At 30.3% G+C, this 13,903-nt stretch overlaps 1 protein-coding gene across 1 annotated transcript; it reads left to right on the top strand.

Moving 5' to 3' along the window:
- The first annotated feature begins 733 nt into the window (after positions 1-733).
- On the top strand, positions 734-6,788 carry LOC137822546 (DNA-(apurinic or apyrimidinic site) endonuclease). The gene is made up of 9 exons (XM_068627445.1): positions 734-1,227; positions 1,435-1,527; positions 3,439-3,583; positions 4,078-4,279; positions 4,756-4,834; positions 5,460-5,521; positions 5,933-6,019; positions 6,309-6,412; positions 6,627-6,788. Exons 1-9 carry the CDS (start codon positions 1,009-1,011, stop codon positions 6,698-6,700), a joined length of 1,065 nt encoding a protein of 354 aa, XP_068483546.1. The 5' UTR covers positions 734-1,008; the 3' UTR covers positions 6,701-6,788.
- The last annotated feature ends 7,115 nt before the right edge of the window (positions 6,789-13,903 follow it).

The raw sequence follows: 13,903 nt of genomic DNA, 5'->3' as shown, positions 1-13,903 counted from the left end.
TTAGTACAGGTTGTGTTTGATCCTAGAGGAAAAACATGAACCTCAGACATTAATAAGGTTGAACACCCAAGAAAAGAGGACAACTCTAGGATGAAGAAATGTATATAGTATCTCAATGAATATTTATACAAAGAAGATTATGATTTTAGTAACCATGTATTGGGTATGATTGGACAAGTGTCACCCGACTCTTTCCTAGTGAGTTATCTTTACCTCTCGAGGTATTGTTCGCTTTGGATGTCAGTGTTCCGTCACAGTTTTGTCCTGAAAAAACGTCTCTAAGAATGAAGGGATGATGAAGTATATAAACTGTCATTAGTCTCGACTCTTGAACTATGTAGAACTATATTGACATACATAAACAAACCCTTGACCTTGACTCCTAAAGTACATGGAACTATATTCACATACGAGAACACAAATATTATTTGACTTTTTTAACACGACCCGCTGATAATATTAATCTTATTAAAGTAACCGTAACTACAAAGGTATATGATTTCCTTTAAATATAATTAGTCTTCTTTTATTTTTTTCAATCACGTTACTCCACTCAACTTTCTTTTTTGATTTCTTTTTAGTACATATAAATGGTAAATCACGATAGTATAGTACCGTTAACTTAAATTCATTAACCAAACATTAATGTCATATCTCAACGAAGAACACTCTCATGGTTACCTTACCATACATGAAGCAAATGAATAAATTGTTATCATAACTAATCAAATAAGAAAGTTCAGAAAAAATGCTTGACCCTAATTTTAACGTCTGTGATGAAAATATTTCTTTATTTTGCCGAAATTTCAAATACATTATTTTTACCTATTCTTTTAATAGTTTATCCCTTTTGAAATATATTAATTAATATGATATGATGACGTGAGTGCGAGAAAGAATGCAACAAAGTGAGGTTTTGGTGGAAGGATCAAAACAGAAGGCAAAAACTTGACAGTGGAGGCAAATAGAGTGAGTGAATAGCAAAGGGTGAAGAACGAAGGGAGAAGAATGAAACGGTTTTTCAAAGTAGTGGAGAAAGATTCAGATGGGTCTGCGAAGAAGCCAAGAGAGAATGAGAATGATGCCGAGGCCGAAGAGGACAAGAAGAAGGAACCGTTGAAGTTTATGACATGGAATGCCAACAGTTTTCTTCTTCGGGTCAAAAACAACTGGCCCAACTTCACCAACCTCATCACCACTTTTGATCCTGATGTCATTGCCATTCAGGTTCCTTTTCATGCAACCCCCTTTTCATTTTTTCCATTTTACTTCATCATAGTTGTGGAACCTATTTGGAGGACCATGGAATTTATTACTTTTGTAAATCATTTTAATTGAAGCCAAGGTGTTCTACCTTAAGCACGAAACTTTGGATATATTGCATTGCTTCTTTGTTCAAATAATAAACTTGGTGTGGCATGAAATATTCATTAGGAAGTGAGGATGCCTGCTGCTGGAGCAAAGGGTGCATCTAAAGTTCAGGGAGAAATAAAAGATGATACAAGTGCAGCCAGGGAAGAAAAGAAGGTATCTTTATGTTCTTTTGCTGATTGTGGCCATGACATGAGTTGATGGGGTCAATCTATTGTGTATGTGTATTACAACTTTTATGTAACTTAATGAAATGAGGTGAATTGATAAAAAAAATTGGGACTTGGGTGAATGAGATTTTCTGCTTTGGGGTTTAGCATAATCTTGGAGGGGTTGCGGGGATTAGCTTGATCGTCTTCTTCAGACGTGGTGCAGGAAACTAGCATTATCTGGGAATTCTCTCAACGTTGATGCTGTTTTAAGACACAGGAGGGTTACCATTGAGAACGCCAAGTAAAATAATGAAAAATAATTGCTTGAAATCAAACATTGATGCGAGATGATTGTTAATGACAATCATATTTGCTAGTAATTATAAATTGAATGTAGGGAAAGATGAATCATACATTGGAACCTTTAAAAACATAGGTTTAGGGGCTTGGGTGAGATAGGAAAGCATCTCAAAGGTGCTTTATGAAAAAACATTTTCATAAACCATCCCCACCAGAAGCCCTTCTAGCTACCACAAAATGATGGTGGAGGAGGAATGGTTGGTTTTCGATAGCCATTGGGATCAAAAGGCTCTAGATACCATCTTAGAATTGAAAGTGAATGAAAGAACTGGTTTTATTTATATGCACTGGCTTTGTCTAACTCCGTTTCCCTGTTCTTGTGTTCTAGATTTGTGCCAAATCTTTGTCGAGATATTTTGAATAGATTTGACCTTCTGTTTAGCAGCTATGATTCTGTGTCTATAATGGTAGATTTGATACCCTCATCTTTGCAATCCTTGAAAATTGAAAACCACAAAATGTGTGCTCTATTCTTGTCTTTCTCTCTGCTACTTCAACATTGAGTTTGTCGACTCCTCATGATCTTCCTTCTCACTCAATCAAATGTAATGCCTTAACACCATGTATGTGATATTCATTGCTTCCTTGCATTACATAGATGACATTATTGATCATTAGTGTCGAGCTTCAAATGATGAAGTGGGGATGAATTAGATGAAGTAGATAACATGTAACAGTGATGTATTTATTAAACAATTTGAGTTCGATTAAGAAACAAGACAAGTAATGAAATCTTATTTCCGTACAAAATTATGAAAAAAATGTAGCAGTGGCTTCTGTACAGAAACAATAATGATCACTTTATAGATTCCAGCTTGAGCCCTTGCAGAAGTAATGACCAGAGAACAACCTACTAGCAATGATAATCAGCATAAAAACAGTAACAGAGAGAAGAAAACTCAGAGGAAAGAAGAATAATCAGAGAGAGTACTAGACTAATGTCCCTCTTATCTCGCTAACCCTCTCAATAAAACATTCTCCCTCCTGATTCCTCACAATAAGACATTATCCCTCCTGATTCCTCCCTATAAGACATTCTCCCTCCTGATTCCTCCCAATAAGACATTATCTCCCTCCTGATTTGTGTGCTCCTTCTTGTTACCACACTTTTAGGATCAGGCTCCACGTGTTCCTTAACACTAACTTATTCTGCTCCTCCTTCCATGTCGTTATTTCCATGGGTGCCCACATCAGCTTGATCTTGCTCACTTGTTACAGTGTCATCAACATAAACAAGAAGATAAATGCACCCACTAGGAGGAGAATGAAAGAAGAAGACAGAATGATCAGCCTCACACCTAGTCATGCCAAATTGTATTATATAAAGAAATGTTATCTGAATGTTGTGTGTCTAATGCAGACCAAATGGTATGTATTTATACCAATTTACAGAATCAGATACAGTAAATTATTGCCTAATAATCAGGGATCAATAATCCTAATTTTCTAGAATCTGTAATAGCTAATGAGTAACAAATCTGTGACAGCTAATGACTAATTACATTCTCACATTACTTTCTAATATTTTAGGGCACATTTGTTCAAACCTATGCAGATATTGATGCGTGCACTCTCTGCTCCACCTTTTTGCAACTATCATGTTTGGTGGTCTCTTGCAGATTCAAAGTATGCAGGGACAGCACTACTTGTGAAAAAATGCTTCAAGCCAAAATGTGTTGTTTTCAACCTTGATAAATTAGGTATTCTGCTTTGCAGATTTTTCTTATGGTATTTATGGCATTAAATGTTTCTTTTGCTTATATAAATATTTTCAGCTCTCAAGTGTCCGATATTGACTTTACCAGTGGTGTTATTATTATTTTTCTGAAAAATGTCCAACATAAACGTGGCAATTCTCAATCCTGCCATGATTTGATTGTGTCCTTGTGACTTTAAAAGAATTACATGATGTTACTATTACAATACATATTGTTTTTTATTTGGAAAAGAAGTGGAAGGAGAAGGATCTGGAATCCTCCTAAATATAATTTTTATATATTGGTTCTTGAAATTTCTTAGTGTTAAAAGTTTATATTATATGAAATTCCAGTCCAATTTTTAAAATGAATATTTATATATCTTAAAAAGATGATTCATATAAAGAGTCAGCCAAAATAAGTTTTTAACAAATCTGCATATTGGATTATGTTCCATGTTTGGTTCACTACTGATGGATCTTTATTTTTATTGTTAGCTTCAAAACATGAACCTGATGGTCGAGTGATCCTAGCTGAATTTGAAACACTTCGTTTATTGAATACGTATGTACCAAACAATGGATGGAAAGAGGAGGCAAACTCGTTTCAAAGGAGAAGAAAATGGGACAAAAGGATTCTTGAATTTGTTGCACAAAATTCAGACAAGCCTTTAATATGGTGTGGGGATCTGAATGTCAGGTGGCTATTCTTCATTTTTTGTTAGGCTTTGGGGATATATGATTGATTATTTTTTGCCCTTCGTTTAGCAACATAGTTTTATCTCTTCCATTTTTTTGTCATAAAGATTTGGTTTAGTGTCAAGGTCAGCTCTTGGTTTCATCTATAGATTTATTAGCAGCCATGATATGAAAAAAGAAAAATTCCAATAGTTTGAGAGGACGACTGAGATTTATTTTTTATTTTATTTTGATGTAACTTTTTGCATCATATGAAACTAATTCGTTGAAGCTACACCTTGCCTCTGATCCTTTAGTTTATAACAATCTGAATTTTTTTTAATTGAAGTATCTCATTCACTAGAATTGTTTTGAATGTTTAGTGAATTGTTCTGATTTTTTGTCTATGTTTACGTTGTCTACTATTTGACTGTGGCTATTATGCATCCACACCCTCTAAGAAGGAGCTTTAAATACATATATATTCATTCTGTGCAGCCATGAAGAGATTGATGTAAGTCATCCCGAGTTTTTCAGTACAGCAAAACTCAACGGTTATATTCCTCCAAATAAAGAGGTCTAAGCAATTTTCTCTTGAAGTTTAAAATATATGTATTCTTTTCTTTTTGTGATATTTCATTCGCAGTTAGTTTCAATAGATTTAACTTAAAACTTAAGCTATTAGATTGAGTAAATGATGAAAGGAAATTGATTAAGATGGTTTGAGCATGTACAATGGTGACTAGACAGAAGCATCCATGAGGAGAGTAGATTGCATGAGTTTTAGTCCTGTGAGAATGGGAAGAAGCAGACCGACAAAGATATTTAAGTAAGTTGTTAAGAGGGATATGATGAAGATATTACGAAAATTTGGTCCTTAATGGAAATGAATGATTGTGTGATCTATGCAGCTGACCTCACTTAATGAGATGGTGTTTTTGTTGTTGTAGATCTAACATGTCCCCTCAGGCAAGTGCTCTATAGGCTTTAATTGTAGGAAATTCATACGCTAACTTTCCTTTGTGCTGGAATTAAATTTAATTATGATGTATGAGTGAAACAAGGATTCAAACCTTAGGGGCTTTGCTACCTTGTCTAGGAGTTACTCTCCTTTGATATGCCCAGTAATGGTTTTATATCTACAGTTAGCATCAATGGAGTAGAAGTTGTCCATCTGATCTGATGATATGGGCTTTATGCAGGATTGTGGCCAACCTGGGTTTACCTTGGCGGAAAGAAGACGATTTGGTACCATCTTAAACGAGTGAGTGGTCTTTTATATATAGTATTTGATTGTCAACTTTCATTGTAAAAGGAACCATTGAGAAAATGTTAGATTTCAAACTTCATATCCATTTTAACAGTGGAATGGAATCCGTTGCAGTAAGGGCTAATTACTGCAAGTATTAGAAGACTAGGAGATGTTGGACCCTGCATTTGTTCTTTAGATAGTATTCTCCAGAATTTTTGAATTATTTTATGATGTCGGTATCTTTTGAGATTCCAACCCAAGCCAAGGCCAACTAAATTGATAAAAAATAACCTTGCCCATAGTTGACTTGTTACTTTTTGTAGTAACTCCTTATAACCTCCTTTTACCAATTATTTTTTAATTATTTACTAGTTATTTATGTTTTTAAAGTCTTATTAACTGATATTATGGAGCATGCACCAGGGGAAAGCTGGTCGATGCTTTCAGATTTCTGCACAAGGATAAGGACATGGAGCGAGGTTTCTCATGGTCTGGAAACCCAGTTGGAAGGTAAGAAATTAAACTGTAGGAATTGGTTTCCAATGTTAATGCTGATTAATTATTGTGTTGAGGAAAAATCGCACATATTTTTGGTCTTTTCTCTAAACCATTTTTTTCTTTTTCACCTTTTTTTTTTATTAACAGTGAAGGCATCCTCTATAATATCTAATTTGCGTTAAAATGTATGGCAAATTTAAGGAATGAGATTTTTTTTTTAAATTTTTTAGCCAGACTTTCTGGTTATCTAATTTAATCTGCATCATAAGCCTGTTAGTTCTCACGAGTGTTTTCTTTGAAGGTATCGTGGAAAACGGATGAGAATAGACTATTTTTTAGTTTCAGAGAAACTGAAAGAAAGGATTGTTGCATGTGAAATGCATGGACATGGGATAGAGTTAGAAGGTAAGTTTCTACTCATGAAAATGGTATTCCTATTCAGTTGCTTATGCAAAAAATGTGAAACTCATGACATGGATTTGATTTTATTGCTGATTCATCATTTAGCTTATTTGAGTGTATATGAAACCAAACCAAACTGCAGTTTGTGTTATTTGGTGCTAACTTGTAAACTACATGTTATAACAAGCATGACCTTGTTCTTGTCTCTGCTCTGCAGGTTTCTATGGAAGTGATCATTGTCCCGTTACCTTGGAGCTCTCTCCTAGTTCTGACAATGAGGATCCAATATAAGAAGTGTTTTTTTTTTTGTCATTTATTTATCTGTTGTCTGAACTTTGTATGCTGAATATTTCCTTAATGAGAAGCTATGCTTTCACTATGTTCTCTCTATTATGTGGAGTGAAATTTTTTGGCATTTTCACTATTTCTCTTGCATGTTATAGTATTGATTAGGTGCTTGATCATGGCCCATCTCTTGATAATATTTCCAAGAACTGGAACACGGTCTCCACCACTGCAAAACTAGCAAACAGTGTTATCTGTAGGATGACAATGCGGGGTGGGTCATGCGAACCGGTTTGTAATCCGTTAGCGAAAAGCACGGGGTGGGCTTACTAATCCAACTTGTTGACTCGCTTAAGCCCGTCCTGCATAACCCGTAGCCCGCGTGGACCAACAATGGGGTGGATTGGCTTGCTGACCCGTGTAAAAGAAAGTATTAAATTTTAAGTTAACGCACCAACACAACGTAACATCTCATTTACTCCAATTCAAACCTATTCAAACCTATTAGGTTTGCCTCTGTGCACGCTCTGCACGTCCTCCACTCCTTCTAGCTTCCTGCAACTCCGACGGCACCCTCCACCATCGTCCTCTAACATCATTCTTCTTTAGGTTTGTTCTGCCCCTTGTGAGAAAGTATTGATTGTGAGATTGTATTACTATGTCTAAATACATGGAGAACTTTCTAAATTGGCATATTAATTATGGGAACCGTATGAATTATGGCATGTTTTGTTTGTGTTATCATTCTTCATTTTTTGATATATTATTATTAACCAAAAAGATAAATATCTCTGTATACAAATCTTATTTTACAAACTGATCATGTATACAAGTTAGGATGGATGGACAAATCTTTTATAAATCACTAATCTTAATTTGCAAATTAGAATAGATGAGGAATGTATTAACATGTCCTTTGTAAGTATGAAATTGAGGAAGATAATATTAAAAAACAATGTGAAATTATTAGAACATGAAAAAAAAAGGATAAGGTTGACACATATGATTGTTGGAGGTATTTTAGATTCGTAAGGATGAAAAAAAAAGGGCAAGGTGCAATAGTTGCAACATAACTGACGGAAGAAAATATAGTACTTCTCATTTAAATTGTCATGGTGGAATGTGATAAAAGAAAATTGAAGATGTGGGTCAAATGATTTTAGATATGCAGGGAAAGTTGAAGGCAAAAAAGATAGGACAAGTTGTACATCGTGAATTGTTGTCTAATCTAATCATTAGGCACAATTTGCCTTACAAATTTGTTGAGTATCCCGAACTTAGGACTTTAAACTAGTGTCTTGATGCAATCATGGTTTCTAGAAACACTATTAAGGCTTATATTAGGAAAATGTATATGAAAGAAAAATAATGCTCAAGGGAATTGTTTGCTTCTCCTAGTAGGATATGCTTAACTTATGATTTATGGACATTTATTAATATTGAGTGTTTCATATCATTCTCTGCATATCTTGTTGACCTGAATTGAAAGTTAAATAGCAAGCTATTGAACTTTTGTGGTATATCTCCCCTCACACAGGTTTTGAGTTGTCTAAGAAAAATAATGAATTTTTACAAGATTGGTGACTAGAGAAAAAAGTGTTTTCTATGACTTTGGATAATGCTTTTGCTAATGATGTTCTCCAAAATACTTTAAAAAGACAACTTTTACAAAATGGTTTGATATATGGTGGTGAATTCTTTGATATTCGTTGTTGTGCACACATATTAAATTTAATTGTTCAAGAAGGATAAAAGGTGTTTAGTGATGCTTTGGACCAAATTAGAAATGACATCAAATATGTGAGGGGTTGTAAGTAGAATGGTGAAATCTGAACAATGTCTTGAAAGGTTTAGTAATATTGATGCATCATGTGGGTTGTGTCTTGATGTCCTTACAAGATGGAACTCTACTTGATGATTAAAAGTGCTCTTAAATATTAAAATGTTTTTGGAAGCTTGCCCTTGGTTGATGAATCTTATAAATATTGTCCTTCAAAGGAAAAGTGGAAGAGAGTTGGAACAATTTGTAGCTTCTTGTTACCTTTTATAATATCACTAACTTGATTTCTGCTACAAGTTATCCTACTTCCAATTTGTAGTTTTTACAAGTTTGGAAAATTCAATGTTTGTTGGTGGAAAATGTGAAAGATGATGATGCACTAATTAAGAACATGGCTAAATTTATGATAGTAAAATTTGAGAAATATTGGGATGAATATAGTGTTGTACTTGCATTTGATGCAATTTTAGACCCAAGGATGAAGTTAGAAACATTGGGTTTTTGCTTTGAAAAGATTGATTCACTTATTTGGGAGCTGAAATTGGAAAAGATAAGGAAAAATTATACAAACTTTTTGTTGAATATTCTACCAAAGGTTTGAGAACATCATCAAATGTTCAAAACCATAAGTAAGGACAATCTTCATTCTCGTCTATTTCTAAACCAAGTCTTTTTTATTACTTTAATTCATTTTTAGTTTTTTTTTAAATTGTCCATTACGCATGTTACTAGTTACATCATAATAGAAATTAAAAATGCGCAAACTTCAAGTAGGTAATAAAGTTAAAAGGACACAACTTGACACTTGTTTGGATGAAACAACTTTGGAATTTGACTTTTTAGAGCAAATGGATGTGTTAATGGCTAGAGATTTGTTGAGCATCCCTATAACCATATTTGCATTAGAATTTGCATTTAGCATTAGGCATTAGTTCTCGAGTTCTTCTTAACAAGTATAAGAATTGTCTTTTGCCTGAAAATGTAGAAGCAATAATTTGTACTTCTAGTTATAAGATTGAATTTTCGGAGGGTAATTCAATTATTTTAATTTATCATAATTTTATTGTATTATTTTTATTTTAAATTAATTCATTCGTTGTCATTGTTTTAATGTAAGTAGATGACGAGGAAGATTATAATTATCAAAAAGTTGATGAAAAATCTTCTAAGATTGCATCCAATGTTTTTGAAATGGAAGAATATTGATGTTTTTGAATTGGTTATGTTTGATATTTGATGTGGTGGTGTAGTTGTGTTTCATGTCATTTTGATTGAATTCTTTTACAATTTTTTATCTTAATTGAATGAATTTAAACATGGATGAAATTTTAATTTTTCAACAGCAAACAAAGGTTTTTTTATAATTAATAAAAATAATAATTTGCATTGGCTGGCCCATAAACCCACGAGTTAGGGCTAGTGAAATGAATTTGTGTTCCTCACGCAGAACGAACCAACCCGCAATGTCATCCCTGTCATCCCTAATTAGGGATGACAATGCAGACTGGTTCGTCCCGCATAGGTTCGTCTCACGTTTTGTCCACAAAATGTGGGTTCATTTCATTGGCTTGTTCCGCATAAGAAGTAGTTCGCAGACCTGCGAGGCAACCCGCATAAGAAAAAAAAATAAATACAATTTCATTAATTATAAAAGAAAAAATTATTTCTCCTAATGAAAAATTAAATTTTTATCCATGTTTCAATTCATTCAATTAAGATAAAATATGAATTCTATGAGGTTGTTAAAAGACTTGATTAAAAATAATTTAAGTTTTGTTTTGCATTTATCTTCCCTATATATGTATGTATATGTATCAGAGTATCTTATCAAAGTTTTGTTTCAAAATATTTTAATAAAGATGACTAATTTTTTAAAGATTATCTTATTGAAATCTCTTTTTTATATTATTTTGTTAACAAATTTTAAATAGAAAACTTTACTTAAAACTAGATCTATTGTCACTCTTAATATTAACTCCTTTAGATTATTAAAATAAAAAAATTATTTTTAGTACATTAAATTTATTTTCTTTAAAAATAAAATAAATGTCACACTGCAATAAGTGAGTGGGATATGATTTTTTTTTTCAAAAAAAATAAAATAATTATTTTTTATTTATGTGGGTTAACGGATCAACCCGTCTCGCTCCGTTGTTAACCCACACAAATTGTTAGTTATGCAAGAGAGACCTAAGTGAATTAATAGACTAGATTAGATTAGTGAATTCATTCCGTGTTTTTTTTAGCGGATTGCAAATCAACTAACATATGCTCCCATTACCATCTCTATCCCTAATTCTCTATAGCATTAGGAAAAAAAAAAAGTAGGATGTTCTCTCACATTAGAAAGAAAACAAAATAAGTAGTGTCCTCACTAGCATTGGAAAGAAAACAAAATAAGTAGTATAACTCATCAATCGTGCAGTCATATTGAAATCAAAATATGATGTGTGGGGCTGCAAAAGTTATGATTCGTTAGATGTCAAGCAAATTGCTTTCAATAATATCACTAGATGATTTTATTTTATTTTTTACTTTGTATTTTTATTTTCAAAACAACATTAAATGGATTTTTTATTATATTAAAATGTGATTTTGTCAACTTAATTTTCAAGTATGAATTAATTTTCAAATATGGGTAGGTCACAATTGTAAACAAATCGATAAAAATACTTCTTTTAATTTTTTTAATTAAACCGAGTAAGTAATGTTAAAGTTAAAAAAATTAGTTCTCACAATTTTAATATTAAAAAATTTCATATCATCTTTTTAGGATACTTTTTTTCTCTACTTCCATACATTTCTTCTGCCTATCATAACTATTAAAAGTTTCACTTTAACCTTATTGTATTATTGTATTATGTATTATGTAATTTAAAACTCAAAAGTATCTTTTCGAATTGAACAATTAAAAACAATTTAAATTACATAATTTGAAAGTTATTTGTAACTTTCAAGATTACGTAATTAAAAGTTTTTTTTAATTTTATTTTCAAATTATACGATCTAAAAGTAAATTTTGACTTTAAATTTCACAATTCAAAAAATTTACAACATCTTAGTTGTCCTTTTTAAAAAGAAAAATTGTTACCAATATTTAGGTTCTTGTGACTTCCAATTAAGGAACTCCAAACACTAAATACGACGATTTAGAATGTTATTTTTGACCAGGGACAATCCAAAGCTTTTCTAGATTGGTGGTGATATGTTAACACCACATATAATAATAAAAAAATTAGTCCACAAATTAATAAAATAATATTTTAATTATATTTAATTTACTTTTAATTTTAAATATTATTATATTATTATAATTTCTGTCAAGTATATGTGTATGGTGTAAAAGATTTTTTTTACCTTTTAGATTGTATAATAAAAACTTTATTGGATTGCATACTTTTAACTTTTTTGGACAATTTAAAAAGATAAAACAGGAATTTTTATATTTATTTTTTAAATTGTGTGAAGGCTTTTTGGATTGTACACTTCTATCTTTGGGACAATTAAAAGTATATAAAATAGGAATTTTTATATTTTAAAAGTTCTTAGAAGAAATGTCTTTTTTTCATAATTTTTGTTTTTCTCACAAAAGTTTACCTAATATTTTTTCATAAGAGAGATATTTAATTTATAATCTATCTTTTTGTTTTTTTTAATAATAATATTTTTTTTAGGTAATGACAGATGATTGTTGTTACTTGAGATGTCAGTATAACTGATATGTCAAGTTGCATAATGATGTCTAACCTAAAAGGTTTTATAAAAAAAAAGATATTTAATTATATTTTTAGTTAGGGAGTTAAGTTAAATATATTTTTCGTTTCTGTACTATAATGTGATATTGATTTGTGTACTTAATTCAAATTTTAGACCTTTGGAATACTTGTAGTAAGAAAATGATTGAAATGAGTTTTTACCAATAATTTTTTTTATGTAACAAAGGAATTTCTAGTGTGACTTGTATTATAACATTCACATTAGTGATGAGTATGCATGGAATATGTTAACATTCTAGTTCACACAAAAGATTCATTTAGCACGTTAAATAAAACTGACAAAATGTTGTTGAAATTTAGAATAATGATTAAAAACTAATTTCACGTGAAGATACAATGAAGAAAACCCAAATTTGTGTGATTATTGTTTTGATCTCCCAAATTTAAAATTAAGATTTAAAATACAATAGAAATAATAAAATAAAATAATAATAATAATAATAAAATAATAATAATAATAATAATAATAATAATAATAATAGTAATAATAATAATAACTTTCAATCTCATTTCTCCACATAAACACATTTTCTTGACCTTAAAAAAATCTAGGGACCAAATGGATTATTTTAAAAATCACGGTACTAAATTGAATATTAACCCCAAATGTAAAGACAATAAGGTAATTAAATCTTAATTTTTAATTATTCAATTTTAAAAAATTTGACTTAAATATCCATAGATAAATTTATAATTAAATAGTTGGGTTCGTAAAAATAACTTTTTATATAACGTTACTTTTAAGGTAATAATTGATATTTAATGTAATAATTTGTATAAGTTAATATCATTTTCTCTCTCCTTAAATATATAATTTTACTTTTTCGTTTTTGTTAAAAATAGTTTATAATTTTTTAAAAATATTTTATATTATATTATATTATTCTATATATATAACTATATAAGAAATTACTTCTTCATTTATACTTTTAATTATTATTTTAAATAAATTACTACTTTTAGTGTTTTATATAATAAACAACCAAATCATCAAAACTAGGTATGTTACTTAGATTTCCAATAATGAGATTACAAAATTTAAATTTTATTTCAAAAATATTTATAAAACTAAATAATTTAAACAATAATAGTATCTAATGACAAACAATTTGTGGACGTTTATATTTCACAATTCACCAATGTTGAATAGTAATTTTTAAGATGATATTTTTTTAAAAAAGTTATAAATATTTTTGTGATAAAATATGTTTTCTATAATATTTATAAAAAATGATAAAATTTAGAAAAATATATGAAACGACTCTAATTAATTTAAATAGTATAATTTCAACTTGTATTAAAAAATATGAAATTAAAATTCTTCATCTCTCTTCTATCTTATCTTCTTTTCTTCTCTCTTCCCTGTCATTTAAAATATCACTTGTCTTTTCTCATTTCCTTTACTTTCTTTCTTCTCATTTTTATTCCCTTCACCTTTTTCTTCTCTTATTTCTAAGATGATATTTCTTAAAAAAATATTTTGTGAAAAAATATGGTTTCTATAATATTTAGAGAAAAAGATAAATTTGAAAAAATAGATTAAACAACTTTAATTAATTTAAATAGTATAATATCAAATTTTGTTAAAAGATATGAAATTAAAATTCTTCATCTCTCTTCTATCTTATCTTCCTTTCTTCTCTCTCAATTAAA

Source organism: Phaseolus vulgaris, chromosome 9 (assembly GCF_000499845.2).
Source record: "Phaseolus vulgaris cultivar G19833 chromosome 9, P. vulgaris v2.0, whole genome shotgun sequence".
NCBI lineage: Eukaryota > Viridiplantae > Streptophyta > Magnoliopsida > Fabales > Fabaceae > Phaseolus > Phaseolus vulgaris.
This window is presented reverse-complemented; position numbering and strand designations above follow the sequence as displayed.

Excerpts from the sequence above, each read along its gene's own strand:
- LOC137822546 (XM_068627445.1), top strand. The coding sequence starts at position 1,009 with ATGAAACGGTTTTTCAAAGTAGTGGAGAAAGATTCAGATGGGTCTGCG. Across the intron at positions 4,280-4,755 it reads TGTGGGGATCTGAATGTCAG|CCATGAAGAGATTGATGTAA; the intron begins GTGGCTATTCTT and ends CATTCTGTGCAG. Across the intron at positions 5,522-5,932 it reads TTTGGTACCATCTTAAACGA|GGGAAAGCTGGTCGATGCTT; the intron begins GTGAGTGGTCTT and ends AGCATGCACCAG.